Below are 20592 nucleotides of genomic sequence, written 5' to 3'. Positions count from 1 at the left end.
GGATGGTTTAACCTGATGTCCTGCACCGAGCAGGGGGTTGGATCTGATGGCCTTCTGGCCCCTTCCTACTCTATTATTTTATGATTCTGTGGTTCTGTGAAATGTAATAATCATAATCTATGGAGATGAGTCTTAAGATCTGGGAGGAGGCTCCTCCTATTTTTTCCCTTCGCCCTGGGCATGATCATGGAAGGAGAAAAATCAAGACATACAAAACCCGACTTTTCAGTATTTTAGTCTGTTTGCAAAATGAACTTGTGTTAGAGGCTAACCCAGCAATTGTTATTACAGATTACTATTACATGAGGTAATATTAATGGCATGTTGGGTGGGGGCATCTTACCCATCGCCATCAAGGAAGACCTGGGTGTCACTCCATAGTGGAAGCACCATTCCCAAGGTACAGCCAGCCAAGCTGAGAAAGAAACACAAAGAGATCAGTATTCAAGGTTCTGAACCAATGCATTTTTAGAGAAGAAAAAGATTCTGCAATTGCTGGGAACTGTAGAGCGTTCTCCTCTCTAAACATGCATAAGATTGCACACTAAGTGAGTAACTATAGACCTCTATTGATTAATACAGTAAACAAATATTCAAAAGCATTCAAATTATCCCTATGTTCTCTCCTTTGCCTGTCTTTGCAATAGTTTGATAATTTATATTACAATGGTTCATAGCTGCAAAGTCAAACACTCTACGCTGATCACAGAGGTGGATTGTACCTTATGGCTGAGAAATGGACTCCTTATTGTGGTTAAAGAGATGAAATACATTTCCATTCAGCTCCCTGATTTAATGAGACACACCTGTGAATACTTATGAGCTAACTAAATATATAAACAAAGGTTTCTGGAGCATATACTTTGGGAAGGAGGAAGGAAAACAGTTGCCAAACTGGTTTGGCCAGGGAGCAAAACATATTAAACAGGTTAGATATGCATGAAGAAGATATGAAACAACTCTAAAGCAAAGAATATTCCAATAAAGTTTTTTTTAATGCACTAAATTCATAGAAGGTGAGCAAAGGCCTTGTGCAGCTGGATCCAAGATGCACTGATAATTTCCAGTGGTTCAACGATACTTGCTTCCAGCAAATGATGGTTAGGATCACAACTCATGGTTAGAAGAGCAGAATGTTCAGCCTGACCCTGTGAGCATTTCAACTGTAAGGCCCATGGTGTTCAGTGGGAGTTGCCTGTAAGCACATCTGCATCAGACTGTGGCCTAAGGATACAATCCTATGCTAGTTCAGAGAGGGAAAAATGTTCCTACAACTCCCAGCATGCTCCAGCCATGCTGGGCGTTGTAGAACTTTTCTGTCTAAACTTGCATAGATAGCACTTCAAATGACTTCTGTGGTGACTCATATAGATGCTTGCCTTGTTGGACGATATCAACCAGAACACACAAAACAAGGAACTACCAGCCACTGGAGGTTTTCTAAAATAAAATGCTTGTTTATCTTTCTTCATTTTAACAAGAGTATGTGTGCTTCTTTCCATGTTTATGTTCTGCTTTGTGAATCCATTTTGTCTAAACTTTGTGACTGTATTTCTAAATTATTTGGGATTTGCAAATGATAGAGAACTGGTGAGGCTCAGTGTCTCCTTCCCTTTCATTCTTTCACAATTAGCCACTTGGAACATACCATCCTATAGCACACATGTGCACATAACTGAGAGTGGGAGAGCTAGAAATGGTATTCCAAGAAAATGAAAACAAAAGCAAGGACAAAATGGCTTGTGTCTGGGTGCTGAATTCAACCACAAGAGCCTCCAGGCAGCAGCTTTCTGTTGCAGGAAGTTGAAGTGCTGAAATAATATTCCTGAACTTTAGAATATAACTGCCCTCTGAACATGCCTTGGAAAAGAGATACTGATTCTAACAAAAGTATTATCTAGCAAGTACATTACTTCACTTCTAGCAAATTATTATAATGCCCTCTATATGATATGGCCAAACAGCAGAGGACTTTGCACTAAACAAAGGTTAAAAAAATGGGGAGATTTTGCAGGAAGGCAAAAAGCTTCAATTTCTTTACTGGCACAGAATTAAGCAGAAGGTGGGTGAAGACTGACCAGCTGATCAATGATGTATTGCAGATTGGCAGAGGTTCCTGGCTCCTGTTTTAACTGCAGCACAAATAGAAACATCTACATTATGCTGCTAGAATTCCTCCTCTTTAATAAGCTCAGATAGAGTTTCGAACACTTGGGAAAATCCAGGATATGGCTCATGGCTGCAGTAGGTCAGCAACTTTGCTACCCCGCTCCATTTGATGGACCAGAGGATTCTACTAAAATACATACGCACCATAAGTTCCTTTTACAAATCTGAAAACTATCAAAGCTTGGAGTGATGAAAACTAGTGCTGGACTTGGACTGGGACACCTAGCTTGAAATCTGTGCTCCTGAGCTGGAATGTTCTTCAGATAACTTTGGGCAAGTTGCTGTTTCTGAGCCAGAGCTAAGCTAATAAAATGGGTCAAACCCCATGAAAACTTGTCTGAACAACTCGATGGTCAGGCAACAGTCAAGCATACTACATGGCTTCAAAAAGAACTAACACCTCTATGAAGTACTATGCTCCCCAACACTATTTTGAATCCAGGACTGGATGGAGAAAATTCAGCTCTTCTCTCCACCCCGCAGCCCTATTTCCTTCTCCTACTTGGAAGTCCCAATGTAGGAAACCAGGCTACAAAAGGGTGGGCAGTTAAAGAGTGCAGGACAGGGACTCAGGCAATCTGGATTGTAGTTCTCATTCAGCCACGGAGTTCACTGGGTGACTTTGACTCTCAGCCTAGCCAACCTCACAGGGTTGTTGTGAGGATAAGATTGAGAGGAGGAAAACCACCCTGAGTTTCATGAACAGGATATAAAGAAATGTTACTGATCTTTTTTATTGTCCCAAGAGCTGAGAGAAAATCACCCTAGAGCATTCTCATTTTATCCTCTCCTTTGCCTGCAAGGCAAGTTAGCTAAAGAAACTTGTTTTTCCATAGCCACCCAATGGCTGAATTGGTATCACTCATGGCAGGGTTCAGCTCCTTTAACTTTTCTCCTCTAGTCTTAATGTTTCCCCGTGCCTACTTCTTTGAAATATTTGACCAGTATTAGAACTCCTGCTTGGGTACAAGAAGTTTTATATAGCTTTTCCTCACTGGAGAGTACCAGCCATACAATTCTATTAATAGGACTGACTTCTAGGTAAGAAGGGGTGGGCAACCTGTGGCCCGCCAGATGTTTTGGCTTAAAACTTCCATCAGCCCCAAGGGTGGTGAAGGATCATGGGAGTTGCAGGAGAGAACATTTGGAGGGCTACAGTGCGAGCTGTTTGCCTTGGTCTAGAGCATCATGGCTCAAATAATTCATATCCTCCTTCACTCATTTCCTCACCAGCAGAGCCCCTTCCCGCCCCGTGTCCACTCCCTCTCTTGCCCTCTCACCCTTCCTCAGGGAAGTCCACTCCAAGCAGCACCACCTCGTTCTTCCTCTCCATCTCCGCTGCTGACACGACCAGCAAGTACCGGATTCGATGAGCTCGAGCTGACTCCAGCCTCACAGCCTGGAGGAGAACACACACATGGCCCTCACAAGCTTGTCCTCCTGGGTCACCCACAGATTCACCAGTGATGTTTTTTGCAACTGAAAATAGGGGGCTCATCCAGGAGCAGCGCCTAGTTAAGCACTGGCAGCCCCCTTGTGATGCTGAGGCCACTGCCGTGGCTAAGTCTCTAATGTACTTGCATGAAAATAATGCTGTTAGCAGCACATGAGCATGGCTCCATTGGGTTCCAGGTAGACCCAGGGAGGAAGATGCATCCCACTCCTTCCTTATAGCCATTTGTGCAGTCTCCAGTATAAGAAAAGCAGCAGCGGTTTTGAGGCAAACTCTATTGACATTTATCCAAAAATAAATGTATTTGTTTGTAACACTGCCAATGGCTGAGGTAAGTGGAAGTGCCTATTGCATCATATTTCTGTCTCACTAAAAGGCCCTGTGCAGCTAAACCCAGATTCTCAAAATCACAAACCATGCCTTTAAAGTCATACTGTGTAGGGCTTTAAAACGAAATCATGCAGAATATAGAACAGTATTTTTAAATTGGTCATGTAGCATTTCAGCCTTCAGAACCCACTTCTGCTACTTCCTCTGAGGTCAAGAGGCCTAGAAATGTAGTCTTCTGAGATGTCAAATTGCTGGGAGTCCCTTAATAGCATCAGAAGAATGATGGATGGAAGTACAGTCTATCAGTTGCTGGGTAGTCTATGGTTAGACAAGGTCTCCCTATCCATTGGACTACCAGATTATTATAAACTTCAGACAATTTTTACCTGCCATGAAAAAGTGTACTGTATTTGATCCCCTCTCTTGCCACTGAATGTTATATGAATGTTGCTAATGCAGGATGGAATATGAAAGATAAACCAAATGTATATTAATTGTAAACATTAAATGGAAATAAAATATATAAAGTCAGCCAGTGTGGTATGGTAGTGAGAGTGTTGGGCTGGGAACCTGGAAGATCTGGGTTCTGGTCCCCCTCGGCCATGGAGCTCACTGGGTGACTCTGGGCTAGTCACAGACTCCCAGTCTAACCTACCTCACAGGAGTGTTGTGACGATTAAAACGGAGCTGCCTTGATTTCCTCATAAGAGGAAAAAGGTAAGATATTAATGCAATGTAATAACAATTTTTAAATGTTTGCCTTGCAAACTGATGTAACCCTTGTCATTAAAGGTATTTTCACATGTGGAGTTCAGGTAAGTTTTAAGTTTCATTAGTGAAAATGCCCTTAGTTGATGGCACTGTATGATGTGAACCCGGGAAATGGACCTCTGTGTCCAGTTTTATGATGGAATCTCAGGGAAGAAACCTCTGTACCCAGTTTTAAGGCGATGTTCTCAAACTTCCTGCCTTCAGGGAAGTCTTTCTGCACTGACCTCTGCTATAGAACACCAGTAGCTTTACCAAAGATTCTGGGGCAAGTACTAGGAGGGTGCATATGATCTTGGTGTGTGCATACTGCACAGGTATGTTGGGTCTCACTATTGCCCTCCTTGAATTGAGAAAGCACACCCAGAAGATGCACATTTCTCTGTTTTGCACACCACAGGGGAAGGCCAGCAATGATAAATAAACTGTCTTCAGGGTAGCTTGTCTGCCATCAAATTGGCAGACTGGAGATCTGGGAGATCTGGGTTCTAGTTCCCACCTGACCGTAAATTTTGCTGGGTGACTTTGGGGCAGTCACTGACTCTCATTCTAATCTATCTCACAGGGTTGTCGCAAGAATGAATTGAGAAGGAGGAAGAGCATTATGTAAGACACTTGGGTTCCTTTCAGGGAAAAAACAAATATAAATATTTTTTTAAAAAAATATTGATCACACCCTGGTAAACTTTCCAAAAACATCAGGGTACACCAGAAAGCAGCTGAAAAGCCACTGCCTTAAAGAATTGTCCCGAGTGCTTGCAGGCTGCTGTGACACACTCTCTCACAGAAGAAAAAAAGTTACTTAAGCCCACTTGGAAATCTCCCAGCAGAGTCCCCAGAGCTCGGATCAGGCTCAGCAGAGACGCCAGCTCTCTGGCTGGCTGCCCAAGAGCACAAAAGACCTGAAGGCCATAAATGGGGAAGTGGCTGCAGCTCTGGTCTGAATGTCTGCCTGAAAGCCACATTCCAGAAGGAAAGGAATCCCTCCCCCCACCCCCAAATAAGCCTCCACCAGCACGGGCAGTGAGGCCCAAGATGTGCCCCAGCAAGCAGAAAGTCCTGGATCTCCAGAGCAGCAGGCAAGGCTGAGGCCATTTAATTCACAAATGCCAGGCAAAAGGCAGTGCTGATTCTGATCTTGCACTGAGTGGAGGGAGAGGGAAAGGCAAAGTCAGGTCATAAACAAGGAGCGATATTTTGATGACAACTGCACAGAAAATTGGAAGTAGCCTGGGAAGCAATGTGGGTCACGGAGAAATCCTCGCTGAGGCAGTAAACACATTTCTCAAAAGCATCCCTTCAGCCTGCAGGTGTGAGCGAACACAACAGAATGGTGTGTGTGTGTGTGTGTGTGTGTGTGTGTGTGTGTGTGTGCTGGAATCCATAACATCCCCATGTCTGCAAAACAAGCAAGTCAGTGAGAAGCCTCAGCAAAAGGGCTTCTTCCAAACAGTTAACTTTCTATGTGCAGCTGAATTCCTTGACACTCATCTCTCTCAGTCAAGTGGCCTGAAGTGATGCGTGTCCAAATGTAGGTTTCCTTACACCACCTCTCCTGAAGCAGTGCTTCCTCAGAGTAAAACAACACTTTCCCCCCTATTTCTAACAGTCCCCTGGCATGTCATGGCCTGCTGCCATGGATACGGAGGGGCAAGATGACTCCTCTGGCTTCATATGGCACAAAACCAGATACCACAGATAAGATAATTTGATTGCCTGGAATTACCTTAGCTGGTTTGGTGTGGGATGTGTATTTATGCACCAGTGAGGAATGCTACGATGGGGAAGGGAGTGCTGGACCTGGCAGGCACTGGCCAGAAAAGCTAACTTAGAGTGGAGCTGATGGGAAAAGGGCACAGATCCGAGCAAGCTCCTGTACAAGGCAATAAAAGCCAGGGCTGGCCCACAATATTATACTACCTGAGGCAAAAGATCCAATTCCCTCTTTCAGCCAGAGAGCCAAATTCCATGCCAGAGAAGCTCCCAAGGGCCACAATCTATTGGTGACAAAAGGGGTAATCTCAGTGTGTGTGTTGGGTGAAATGCTGGCAATTTTTCACTAAAGCTCTGACTTCCAGTCACAAAACCACAAAACCGCCCCGAGGTTTCGGCAAGGGGCGGCATAGAAATGTAATAATAATAATAATAATAATAATAATAATAATAATAATAATAATAATAATAATGAGGCATTTCATCCTTTGAGAATGGGGGAAAGACTTCCTTGCACAAAGCTAGGAAGCCACCCAGTGATCAGCGCCTGGGAGAAAAAGGGAGAAGGGTGTCAGAGCAAGAGTGTATAGCTTTCAAGAGAACTCGAGCGCCAGACTGAGAGGTCTGGATTGGGCCCCTAGGCATGAGGTTCTGCACCCCTGATGTGCAGGATCCAACCAGTGTGTCTTGCACATGGGGCTGGTGCCACACTTTTGGGTACCGTCGTGCGTGGCGTTGCCAAAGGCTCCTGACCTCCTTCCATTGCCATTGCTTGCCCCTCCTGCTGCCACCTCCTCTTACCTCCCAGCTTCTGCTTCCACTTCCCCGCACCTTGTCCTCTCACCTCCCTTCCATCCACTGGCACAACTCTGGTTCTAATGAGATCCTGCCTCAAAGTCAAACATTGGGTGGGTTCACAAATCATGTTAAGCCACCCTGAGAATAAGCCATGATACACCTGACAGACAGCCTGGCCTGTTCTCTTTCTCCTTTCCCCTCAGTATTCCAGCTGGATCCAGTGCATATCCCAAAGGACTTCATGGCAAAATTTGACTTGCCTCTCCCTCCCTGCTCCAGTTGCTATATAGTAAAATTTATTTACTTTTGGGGCCTCAAAAGTACACAATTGGATCACAATTGTTCTTAATTGTTTTTTTGTCAGTCTTTAGCAAGTACACTCTTATGGCTCTCTGGTACGTATAATCTTTCCTGGTCAATTTTCTTCGTGCCATTTGTCAAAAGTAGTGGATTAGTAGAACAGGCAACATACAATGAAATTGGTGTGGTTGCATGTAGCCTTATTGGTGCACGGTTGCAAAGGACCAGGGGAGAAATCATAGTAAGAGAAAAGAGAGATTCATTCAGTAGTGCAATTCAGAAGCACTAAATTTGGGGTATATGGAGAGCCAAGGGAGAACACACAGTAAAAGAGAGTGTGTGTGTGTGTGTGGGGGGGGGGGGGCAATGTTTAAGTGCTGAATTGATGCCATTCAGCATCAGTCCCCCACAACTCTCTAAGCTATTCCTTTTCAGAGTTCCTTATTGTTGTGGTTCCCTGATGTTTTTTTAAAAATGCAGAAACGTATGGAAATTTAATGTCAAGGAAATACATGGATGAGAAATTTGCACAGCTGCACTGATTGCTGCTTTACTGTAGGGACGTGGTCTTGCCCCCATGTACTTTCTAGCCCTTATGTTTGTGTAAATTTCACTCTATGTACTTCCCAGTCATTAAATTTGTGAGCATTTCTTTCCAGGTCAAAAATAAATAAATAAATATTCCCAATAATTAAAAACACCACTTTTAGAGCTTTGTAAATCTCCTGGACCAGCAGAAAGATGAACAGGTGGATCATAGATCAAATCAAACTAGAACTTTCACTAGAAGCAAAAAAAGACAAAATTGAGACTGTCATACTTTGGACACGTCACAAGCAGGCAAAATTCCCTAGGGAAAGTTCAAGGCAGAAGAATAACAGGAAAACCAAATATGAGATGGATTGACTCCATAAAGGAAGCCACAGCCTTGAACGTGGAAAAGCTGAGCAGGACTGTTATGGGCAGGACATTTTGGAGGGCTTTCATTCCTAGGTGGGAGACAACTTGATGGCATATAACAGCAACCACCCCTTGTGGGGCAGTAGAATGAGGTGGAACAAATGGGGCACCTGCCATAATTATCAGTCTGTTTGTTTGTTTAAAGCTTTTCCATTTATTTATTTAAAATATTTATATGCCGTCCTGTCGCAAAAGCCTCAGGACGGCTTACAAAAATGAAATAACATAAAATATAACATAAATAAATTACTGACCCACACTGGCTGCAGTTAAAAACATATAGGAAACAATATTAAAACTTATTAAAATATTGCTGAAATAAAAAGGTCTTGGCCTGGCGCCAAAAAACAAATAACGACAGCTCCAGGCGGACCTCTCTGGGGAACACATTCCATAAGCGGGGCACCACGGCAGAGAAAGCCCTCCTCCAGGTACTTTGCCTCCTAATATCTTTCACAGAGGGTTCCCGGAGGAGGGCCTCTGCTGCCGATCTCAGGGGACGGAAGGGCAAATATGGAAGAATCCAGGTCCCAAGTCGTTAAGGGCTTTATAGGTAATAACCAGCACCTTGAATTGAGCCCAGACTTCGATGGAAAGCCAGTGAAGCTGATAGAGGACTGGGGTTATATGAGAACAACGCCCAGTCCCCGTCAGCAACCTGGCTGCTCTATTTTGCACCATCTGAAGTATCCGGACTGTCTTCAAGGGCAGCCCCACGTAGAGCATGTTGTAGAAATCTATACTGTCCAACTACAACAGTTATAGTCACCCACCCCATAATAGGGCCCCATTTGCTCTGTCCCTTGCAGCTATCTTCTAAGGGCTTTTAGAGGAGTTATTAGGCTACCATAATAACTACAGAGGTAAGGAGCTGGAGAAAGGGTGAGGGTTTTATTATCTTCCATTTCTGGAGTAAGTGGAAAGTTAGGGAAGTGCTGAACTGACACTTCTCAATGTCCTCCACCTTTTCAACTCTTAAAGAGAAGAGCATCACATTGCCAAGGGAGAGAGATTGTTCCCCACCCTTTTTGGTGCACTTACTCTCTTCGTTTCCCCTCGCTCTTTCCCCTTTGCAGCTAAAACAGAGAAGGAAATTGATTGGGCAAGACTGCACATATTGGACAGCCAGGAGACCATGCTTGCAAATAACTGCACCACCAACAAAATACAATTCCAATTATGCATTCCTGAGGCACTAAAACTTAAAAAGAAAACACTGGTGAATGAATGACAATCCTTCCAAGGTGCTGTTTTGGCACTGGTAGAAGAGCAGCCACTGACATGGCAACCTATCACGACCAAGAACAACACAACCCTGCAACAAACTATAGGGTTTTCGCATGACTTGCTCCCAAAACATAAGCTACACCATGGAAAATGCCCATGGCCTGGATGACACAAAAACCCACCATGGCTAGCTGCTCATTATGGGCTGTTTTATCATGTGAACCAGGTCAGTATGGAGGAGGAGAGGTATTTTAGGAGATCATCTGTGCTACAAGCAATTGATCTCCTAGAACACTCGAATAAAGAGTTTGCTGTTTCTTCTTCAGCATCTGCTGTTGAAGCATAGGCTTGAGTAATGGTTATGTTGATAGGTTTTCTGACAATTCTGATTGATATCATTTGGTTGGACTTTGCCTTATAGCCCCTCACTGCTTGTACCACATCTTGCCTAGAGGCACAGTATTAGAGGCACTATGTTTTCTCTGAATTCGTCATTCTGAAGTAAAACATTTGATGTTTCTCTGACTGAAAATGACCCATTCCAGTCAACTTTAGTTCACTCACACCAAGCACTGTGATGCTTAAGCATCCCATTTCTGGCTTTGGTTTCCCGTTTGCTTTGACCCATACTCCTCACAGTTCAAGTTCCAATTGCATGTGCTGTGCAGTACTGAACTTTGCTTTCACTTCCGTGCATGTCAGCCACTAGCCTTCCTTTTGGTTTTGATTTAATCATGTCGTTAGCAGCAATGCTATTTGTACTTGTCCTTTGCTCTTCCTCAGTAGCTATTTGAGTCCTTTCCAACCTTGGAATCTCATCTAACTCTTGTTTCATTTTGGACTGGTAGCGGGAGAAGCTGCCCATCCTGTTAGCCTAAGCAGGGGATGGGCAAATACCTCGTGCGTGTTCTTCTGCCAACAAGGCTCTCCAGGGCATGCGTGGTGGCAGTGCCGAGGGGATAAGGGTCATAAGGGTCAGCAAAGGCAGGCCTTTCTCAGCCCATGGCCCTTGGCAGCTGCCAAGTTTTGCCAGCCCCTGATATTAGGCCTGCCTCCACTACACCTGATGTGCTAATTTAGGGGACTCCAGAGGAATGGTAGGGGGAATCTGATGCTACTGCCTCCTTCTGGCATCTGTTCATCAGGAAGCTGCTTTACTATAGAATTCACTAAACTAGAGAACTAGCTGCTGCAGACTTACTAAGTTCATCCAAAAAACATTTTGTGGTCAGGCTGTATTGGGCCTGTGCTGTAAACTCCAGGCCTTGCTTAGCACCAGTATAGTACTACTCTATAGTCACCTTGTTTAGCTTACTAGGTATTGTTTTCCAAAGGTCCTAAGAAGGGCATGGCCAAAGGAAGGACAAGCAGCTGTCCTCTTTGGGAGAATGGACCTTATTGAACCTGCTAATGAGCTTATGCATTGTTGTATGCTTAGCTTAATTAACATATGATACTACAACCTAACATTTTGGCACATGGGGAAGAAATATTCCGACTGGCCAGGATGGGAAACCTGGGTTATGTCTTGTGGCAGGCTAATGAAGATGAAAAACTTCATGCATCATGGAGTACAATGATGGGAAGCTGCACCTGGTATACATTTCAGCCTGCTAACAAGGTAAACAAATAGATTCACACCACTTAGGTCACAGCACCTACGTAACAGCCATTCTCTTTCTGGCAGTCAACCTATATAAGCTGGCCGTTTTCCTTTGTTTAGTGGTCAGGCACCAACATCCTTGAGGGGGATTCACTGACCCTCCATTCCAGCTGACTGGAGCCTGCCTTGCAGGCTAGTTCACATTGAGTGTTATAAGTGACTTGCTACTAAACCCTTTGAAAAGCTAGCTAGTAATTTGCCTGTTGCAACAATAGTGTCTCCTTGTAAGCAAATCTGAATCTAGCATATCAATTCCTGGGGATCTCTCAAATCAAGCTCCCAGCCAGGACAACACACAGGCCAGCTGCTGCCTAGATTCCATCTTTCCCACATGGCCATATCCGTCTTTCCCATGAACAGGCTCACCAGTTGAATGGTGTCCTCCGGCCGCAGCAGTCCCACCATCTGTTGCAAGTGCAGTTCCTGCTGTCCTGCTGCCGCATTCTCACTCTTAGACTCTACAGGGGTAGCTGGACCCTCTTGCACTGCCTCCAACTTTTCTTCATCCTGCAGGAGCAGAGCTGCCCCTTTGACCATGACAAAGCTATGGCTGGAGAAAAAGGCGCCAGGAAGAAAAAGGAAAGTGGTGTTTTAAAGACCCCTCTCTTCTCCAGTGGTGGAAATCACAGATCACAGGATTAGATTTGGCCCCTGCTTTGGGAAACCAGCAGCAGCAAATGATGGGGGAGTCAAGTCCCAGGTTTGCTCTAGGGGAGAAGAGAGCTTGCCCCATTAAGTCCTGCCTTATCCCAAGTGGAAAGCATTAGAAACAATTTGTGACTACAAAATCAAATCTCATCATTTGAAGGAGAGGCAGCCTCTGAGTTCAGAGGAAAACTAATAAGCAGACACAGTTAGCCTGAACCATGAAAACCCATTAAATGAGTTCAGGAGAAGTGCTAAATTGCAGACAATATTTCATTTTCAACTTTAAAAAACAACCAAATAGCTTTGATTCTGAGGAATGCATGACTAACTGTAAACACACTCCACTTGAGAGCATAAGATGATGCAAGCATCTTAGAAATTACAGTTTCATTTTAAAAAGAACTGTAAACATGGATTTAGTATGACTTTTCAAATATATCATCTAACTTTTGACCTAAGAGAGCCCCACTTATCCAAAATTCTGTTTTCAGTAGAGTTGGACTACAGCTCCCATAATCCTCCAACCAGCATAGGCTCTCTCTGAGACTGTGGGAATTATAGGCAGGTACCTGGATGGTGTCAGGCTGCTTAAGACTGCCCTTTACATGCTAATGTAAGGAAGAGAGCCCCAGCATTATTTTTTGCAAACAGAACTGCTCTATGGAAAGGAAACATTTAGTGTGAAGGGGAGGAGCTCCACAAGCTTTCCTGTTTCTTCATTCCCATTAAGGTTCAAATCTGTTTGAAAAAAGAGAGTTCTATGGAAGCAGAAGGAACTGGATCCTGCCATTCTCCAGAATTAGAGATCATTCCATTATGCATAGATATTTAATGACTCCATCAGGATTTTTATATGTTACACATTTTCTGTTAGAAAATACTTAACCCACTTCCCTGTTGCTCTCTCTGAGGACTTTTCTGTACGGTGCATTTTTGAGCAATAAAGGAGCAGCTGTTACACTTTCGTTGTGTTCAATGCAGATGTCTTCCCTCAAGATTACACATCTGTTGGAAAAATGTGATTCCTCCCACAATGCAATTGCAATTGTTATGTGGAATTTGGCTCTGTAAGTTTCATGTGTCCACATGGATAGTATGCATTACTACTAAGTTACACCATTCTTCCCCTTCCTGCAACCAAATACTCACAGTTGTGAACTATTTTTCTCCTAGGTGGTCTAATATGCTTTTTTACTACTTGAGCACCTGTGCACATCAGTATAAAAAAGCTCAGAAACAGCTAGAGTCCTCTTCTGGGCCAACATTTCAGGAACCTAGACATACACACACACATACTTCTGCATTTTTCACTTCAATCTAGTATTGGAGCCATCTTCTTTTCTTTCCTTCCCTTTCCATTTTAGGTTGCAAACCTAAAATAGGCAGCCTGGCTATTCCCATCCATTGCAGTACTGATGCTAGAGTAAGCTAATGGGAGAGTGTGTCTGTGTGTGCGCGTCACATTAGTTCTATAACCTATAAGATTGCTTAAATATAACCTGCAAAAGCCCAGAGGACCCCATGGCTGGACTATTTACATTTGTGAGCTGGACACTGGACTATTTACATTTGTGAGTAGAAAAGAACAAGTTTATGAAGGCCACCTCCTCACCGTCTCTGCAGCTGCCTTCTCCTGGGAGCATCTTCATCCTGCAAGGGAATTCCAGGTAGATTAGTCACCACTGCTCCACACAAGAGCAGAAGTATCTCCTGCTACAAATTAAAAGAACTGCTTGTTTCTATATTCTTGGTATCAAATGCTGCAATAAGCCAATTCTGAAGGATTTTCCAAAAGGGTTTGACAGTTCATCTTAGTGAAATCATGGAGGCCCTGGCAAGGCAAAGCTGTACCTCTCCTTAGCTGGAACCTGGAGTGACAGAAGGCTCCATTCTATTAAGTGCCAGATAAGTTTATTTGTCTAGACCACAGGGCACAGCACAATCATAAGAAGCAGCATGCTGGATCAGATGAAAGGCCTGCTCTAATCCAGCATTCTCTTCCCACAATGGTCCACAGCAGGCTGCAAGTGTGATAGCACCCTGCCTCTTGTGTTGTCTAGCAACTGGCAGTCAGAAGCAAATTGCCTCTGAATCTGGAGGGAACAGCTATCATGACAAGTAGCCATTGACATCCAGTAACAGACAAACATAATAAATACTGCAGATAAAACCCCTTAAATACATGATTACTTATCATCAAAGTGCACAGTCAAAGCTTCAATTGTATGCCAGCTGCTAGCAAAAATCCAAATTCTTGCTGTTTAGATCAATGGTCAGTAATGGTGTGGGTCTTTCAACATTGGCAGTTCTGTAGTTCCAGGATAACTATGTGGAATCCAGGTATTTTTGAATCATCCTCCAACAACGCTTGTACTACCAGCTTGTCAAGGAAGAACCCTGTGTGACAAACTGTTCCTGTTCTAAACAACCTCTGTGGCCCAGGCGTATCCTTTGGGATTACTTTGTCCTGCTACAGTCCTGAATGCTATTGGCTAAAACGTGCAGCCTGAAGTTTGTGTGTGTTTATTTTGGATACCTTGCTTTGCTACAGCTAGTCATGAGGATAAGTGAATACTGAAGCTCATCCCCTGAGGACTAAGAACTCTTGCTCAGTCCCTCTTGAGGCTTCTGTAATTTCATGTGAAGCACACATGTATTCTCAAACAAATTCCATACCAATAAGGTTAGAGACTTGACTCTTTTAAAAAAAGGAAAAGAAAAGGAACTTTTAATTCCCTGTGTGGATAAATATATCATATGCTTTCATAATAGGGGCCCCTTTTAAATAAAGAAATGCTGAAAAGATGGAAGTATCCTTTCTTATACAGGTCATCAAAACTTTATAGTGAAACAATAGAAACTTGCTGCTCTGATCAATGTATTTTAGTGGCATGCTATTTCTCTGTCTCTGATCTCAGTCTCTTTACCAGTAAAAGAAAAATGAAAAACGAAACGTTCAGTTCAAAAAAGCGAATTAATTTTTGCTTTGGGTGCAAAACAAGGACTAGATTAGAGATTCTGCTTTGTAACTGCTGCTTTCATAAATGCTGACTTTTGGCCTATTTAAGTGGCTAGAACACACAGTCGCGCAGAAAGCTGTAAGCAAGCGGAACCAACTATGACAATGAAACTGACTCATTATTACATTTGTCACAACATACATTTGTCACAACATTTTCACTATGATGGCACTTTTCAGCACTGAAAGCACTTCCCAATACATACTCTCCAAACTCCTGCAACAGCCCTGTAAGTTAAATCAATACTTTTATCTCTGCACAGTGGATGATGCGACTGAGAGAGTGGCTTTCCCAATGTTATGTAGAAAGTGAACGAAGGACCTTCCAGGTTACACTCTTAGCCACTACTCCAGCTTTCAGGAAACCTTAGAGCTCTACTCTAGCTTTCCTGCACCAAGCCCAGACATCTTACAGCCCATCAAGCTGAACGCTTCCTATTGGGCACATATAATGGGCTGTAAAGTGCTTGACAACACTCCTATTTTGTACTTCCTTGCTGCACAACTAGGATAGGCAACTTGTGTTCCTCCAGATATCTTCCAACAACTTCCATTAATCCTAGCCAGCAAGCCAAATTGTGAGGGATGATGGGAATTATTGGCCAAAACATCTGGAGGAACACAACAGGTCCATTCCTGCATAGACAGCAAAGCAGAAGATCTATTAAATGCTAGTAGATATACCACAATATATGTCTGTCCCTAGGCTGGTGCATTACTCAATGTGTAGACATCACAGCTTCACAGCAACAGGAGACTTCAACAAATGCCACGCCTGGAAATGCATATGCAGGGAACAAAATGATTCCCCTTTTAGGGCACTGTCCATGGCTACTCTGTTTTCTTGGAATGGTTGCAAATATTTTTTCCCGCTGGGCTAGCCTTGAATTCCAGCACTTGCATAACCTTATCTATGTGCTTCCCAGTCTGCTGGCAATTTCCTGTGACATTTTTAAGCATAGGAAAAAAGCAGACAAATAATGTTCCTAGTCCACTTCCTAATGAGCAGGTCCTTGCATAATGTCTAATTACACTTGGAACTCAATCAGTCCCACAGACTGCCAGGCTCAGCTCGGGATGTGTACACAGTGTAAGGTGCTGCAGTGCAAGAAACATGAGGGCGTATCCCACACTGGTGTTATGGTCTGGGGACTCTTCATCTTCTGAAGGAAGAGAGATCATTCTGCAAGGGCCATTTCTGCTACACTCCTTGGGTCTCTGACATTGCAGTCTACAAGGAGCTAGCAGGAAGTGGCTGATTGTGAAACTTACTGACATGCCAGTAGTGCCCAGAATTGTGAGCTGTTTAAAGCTGATTAGCAAAACAGCATCTTTGTGGGATTCACAAGGGGAAAAAAGGCCTATTGGTCACTGGTATTCTTCCACAGTTTTCTTAAACTGTTTCCTTACAAGGAATAGTTGGAACTGGAGCAGTTGGAGCAGGAAAGGAAAGAGTGCTACAATAAGCCACCCTCTGTTGGATGAAAGGGCCATGCAAGATGAGATAGCTGAAGGTTTGTCTGAGAACCAGTCCCTTCCCGGGAGGACCCAAGACTCAAGTAAACATGCTGCCATGAGTTGGAGTGCTGCCTTCCCTAGAAAGGCCCCTTCTGGGGAAGGCCCTGCTGGCTGTGAGTGCCCAACACAAGGCAAAGGCCAATATAGCTTCCAGTCCACTTTTCTGGGAAAGGTGTATGTCACCAATTCAAGCCTTTCCAAACCTGAGGACCTCTGGGCATGTAGTGTGTTGACAGTGGGAATTGTAAATAAACATATCTGAAGATCGCGCCAAACTGGGAAAGGCCTTTGCTCCCCCACCCCCCATCACCACTGGATAACAGAGAGCAACCACCACCTCCTGATTTTGCATTCATAACCACTAATCCAAAGGGTAAACTCTTCTTCAGCTTCCTTTTCTAAACATTTTAATGCCTTTTCTGCATTAAGCCAAGCTTACATGGAAAGGCTGGCCATTTTTAATCACCTGTTTACCACTCTTTGGCTATCCCATTTGTAAATTTCCAGAGGACTAGCTGCATCAGTTTGTTGCTGCTAAAATAACTAGTCTTGGGACACCTTAAAAATTAAGACATTTATGGTGAACATGGGGAGGGGGGTTAGAGGAATTCCTGTTAAAGGGCTGGCTGATCCTCCTTGAGCAGTGAGGTAGGAAGCTAGAGTCTGTTATAGCCAGGAAGACAGACTGTGCCTTGAGTGGCACGGTTAATTTACTCCGCCATTCTACCAGTGCTGCTACTTCAGTCCAGCATTTCCTTCCACTGGGACCAGAAGGTATAGAGAAAGTGTGAAAACTCTTATCTGACCTTTCAAAGTCCCACCAAGCTATGCACTTTCCCCCGCTGCCCTTCTTCCGACAGCGACCCCTGCAGGGTGATGCGAGAACAAACGGACAAATTCCATCCCGGACAGTAGGAAAAGCTGCAGTCAGTGGCTGGCTGTACAGCCTGGTCCGCAGCTTGCAGTGAAGACCACCAAGAAAGGACGGCGTGTCCGTTCAGGAAAGGGGGCGCAGGGTGCAATCGGCGCCCAGGCATCCCCACACGCCTGTCACGGGAAAGTGGGGAGGGGGAGATGGAGGGAGGCTCGTAGGCTTTCTCCAACGGAGCAGCGGGAAGCACCGTCGCTCCGGGCGGGGTTCTGCGGGCTGGGGCTGCAGCTTGATCCAAGCCTTGCTGAGAGCAAAGAGATTCGCCTGGCCTCGCCTCGCCAGGGCGGGTGAAAAGTGGGGAGCTCACCTTGCCGCCGGTAGGTGTAGAGTGGCCGCTCCCCGACGGGGAGCGACAGACGGTCACAAGCGCCATGCGCAGACCCTGGAGTTCTTCCTCCGCTCCCAGCCCACAAGCCAAGCAGGAGAGATCGTGCCACTCGGAGCCAGCCCTGCCACTACCACCGCCGCCGCCGCCGCCGCTTGCAACCTCCAGGGGGCGGGCGTACCGAGCCACTCATTCACCCGGCTCGGGGTGGGACCCAGTACCAGCTGGAAACTTTCTACTCCGGCTCAGCCGGCCGCTGCAACCAGGAAGAGAAGCCACCATTTCCTGCAAAGTAACATCGGGCACATCTTGGAGGAGGCTCTTAAGGGAAGCGGCTCAAGAAGCGAGGGGATCTCACGGCTGAGTAGGGCAGGATGGAGGAAGAGCGCCGAGCTGCTGCGGCTGCTGCGGCTGCTGCTTGTGTACTCGCTCTTCCAGGCAGCAAACCACCACCCACAGCTCCCTCGCGATTTTTTTCCTCCTCCAAGGCACAGCCTCGGCACTTATTCTGAATGCCAGGCCTTCATATTTTGGAACATGGGAGTACGAATAACAAGAACGTCTTTGAAGATGGGCAGAGTGCCCTCATCATCATCTAATAACCATGCCTGGCCGCTTAAAGATATCAGGCGAACCACCCCTCTATTGTTTTAGATATGAATTAGGTGGAATTTCAGGCTGGAAGGAAGAGCTACACAGAACATCACCTGGCTGTTAGGGTAGCACTTTGAGTCATGGGAAAGGCCGCAGCTCGGTGGAAGAGATGCTGCTATGAGGAAGATCCCGTATTCAGTCCTGGCATCTTTAAGCGGGTGGGGGCTGGACAAATTCCTGTCTGAAACTTCGGAGAGCCTCCTCTGGTCTAGACTTATTGGAAGGCATCGTCCTTCGTTTCTATGCAAGGGAAGAAAGGCCTAATGCTTTTCTGCACATTATTGCGACCTTTGCTGTCTTTTCATGCAGGATGGGGGCGGCGGGGGGCTCTCTCTTTCACTTGATGTGGCTTAATCATGATGGTGGAGGGCAATGCGTTGATAGGTTTTCCTGCACATAGATTCAAAATCTCTTCGCTAACCCCGAGCCGGAGCTGAAAATAGAAAACTCCGCCCAGGTGGGAGTTACAATGACTCAGCAGGTGGTCGAGCCAAAAGCCGAGTATCAGAACCAGGGAAAGCAAAGATTTGGGAAGGGGGGGGGGTCGTGTAGAGAGAAAACAAGGAAAGCAGTACAATGCCTCCCTCCTCCTCAAGCGCCCTCGGCTCCTACTTTATTATGATCCGGAGCCGGGAAGCCGTGGCAAGTAGCACAGAAAGGCCTTCAAACAGCACCGACTGAACGAGCCAAGGCAACTCAACATCTCCCTTTAAAAATGCGTGCAGTGCCGGAGTCCTGCTGGGTTGCATTTGGGGTAAGCTTACCAGTAGTTGACTAGAAATCTTGGCTGCTCCCTTCAAATGACCTGCCTCTACGTGGGGCCCCCAAGATAGTTGGGCCTACAACCCCTGTCACCACCACCAAGCAAGGGTGATGGACAGGGAAAAGGCTGCTTTAAAGGTTCAGATCTGCAAAAGGGACAGGAGGATACTGACCAAACTCAACTGATAGGATTTCAAACAATCAGTCCTTTTGTTTGGGGGATGGAGTTTGGGGGGGGGGGGTTATGATGGTGTAATTGAAAACATTAAAGCACTACATTATACCATTTCACTCTGCAATTACCACAGTAAATACATATTAAACCTCAAAGAGATTTTGCTTGGATTTTGCAAGTGGAGCATGAACTGACAAAAGGCAGCTAATCTCTAGGAAAATTGTTTATACCAACTGCTACTTCTTGCACATATTGGATTAGTTGGCTCATGTTACATTTGATCTTTAAATGTTCTTAACACAAGAGAGAAGATGCATAAATACTGTGCTCCCTGCCACTGCTGTCTTCTTATGCTGTGGATCCAGCTTGGGGTGGGAAGGTGTGTCAGTAAACTGCATTTTCTCACTGCTCTAGAGCTTTCAAAAGGAACAGGTAGGATCTGGGGGTTCACTGCTGGTAACCCTAGTATTTCATCCACCCTCCCTCAATCTTCCATGCCAGTTAGTCCCAGGTAGAGTCTTAACACACCCCAGGACACAGCATACCAGTATGAACTGTACACCAGTGCATCTCACACACTGTATTGTAACCAGCCAGGGCTCTCCAAGGCTTCAGATTTGTCTTTCCCAGCCTTACCTGGAGTTGTTGGCAGTGGAACATGGAACCTTTTGCACACAAAGCACATGTTTGAACACTGAATTCTGGCCCCTCTCCTAAAGAAAAGTGATGGAGCTTGGCCGTTACAAGATGGACAGTGGCTCTGGGGTTCCTGGCACACCTTTCAAGATAAAGGAATGCATACAGTAGGGAAAGCTGGGACAAATGAACACTGGCGAATGGTGGTTGTTGCTATATTAGCAATATTGGCCCCATTGCTCTTCTTGCAGGCAGATAACTCTGCACTTGTCCCAGCTCAATCGTATAGCTTCATGAGCTAGCCAGGGTTCCTCACACAATGTACAATCGTGGCCCACTTCTTAAATTTCACCAGATTGAGCAAAAGGGTGGAGGATGCAGGAACAAATTAGTTCCATCAGTGGACACTAGATGGGGATATGCATACTGCCAGATAAGGACAACAGGATGTATAATTTTGGGGTTGCTGCTCTGAAAATTTGGACACTGATTGGCTGAGCAGATGTGATGACTCAGAATTTCAGTTGCTCAAAGTAATTTTAT

General features: G+C 45.0%; 1 protein-coding gene across 2 annotated transcripts in view; it reads right to left on the bottom strand.

Moving 5' to 3' along the window:
• SSH3 (slingshot protein phosphatase 3) overlaps positions 1-17921 on the bottom strand; it is a 32013-nt gene extending 14092 nt beyond the window's left edge. Inside the window, exons 1-5 of one of the 2 annotated variants that reach the window (XM_044438383.1) lie at positions 17805-17921; positions 13642-13679; positions 11748-11931; positions 3450-3568; positions 344-415 (exon numbers count right to left, since the gene is read on the bottom strand). In XM_044438383.1, the coding sequence (XP_044294318.1) occupies positions 344-415; positions 3450-3568; positions 11748-11931; positions 13642-13679; positions 17805-17870 (479 nt within the window). In that variant the 5' untranslated portion in view covers positions 17871-17921. Of the gene's footprint in view, positions 1-343; positions 416-3449; positions 3569-11747; positions 11932-13641; positions 13680-17804 lie in introns of those variants that run through there. The other variant, XM_044438384.1, reaches the window with a different exon arrangement.
• Positions 17922-20592: the final 2671 nt, after the last annotated feature.

Source organism: Varanus komodoensis, unplaced genomic scaffold, assembly GCF_004798865.1.
Source record: "Varanus komodoensis strain SLA01 unplaced genomic scaffold, ASM479886v1 scaffold32, whole genome shotgun sequence".
Taxonomy (NCBI): Eukaryota; Metazoa; Chordata; class Lepidosauria; order Squamata; family Varanidae; genus Varanus; species Varanus komodoensis.
The sequence above is the reverse complement of the archived record's forward strand: the minus strand, read 5'-3'. Positions and strand labels throughout refer to the sequence as shown.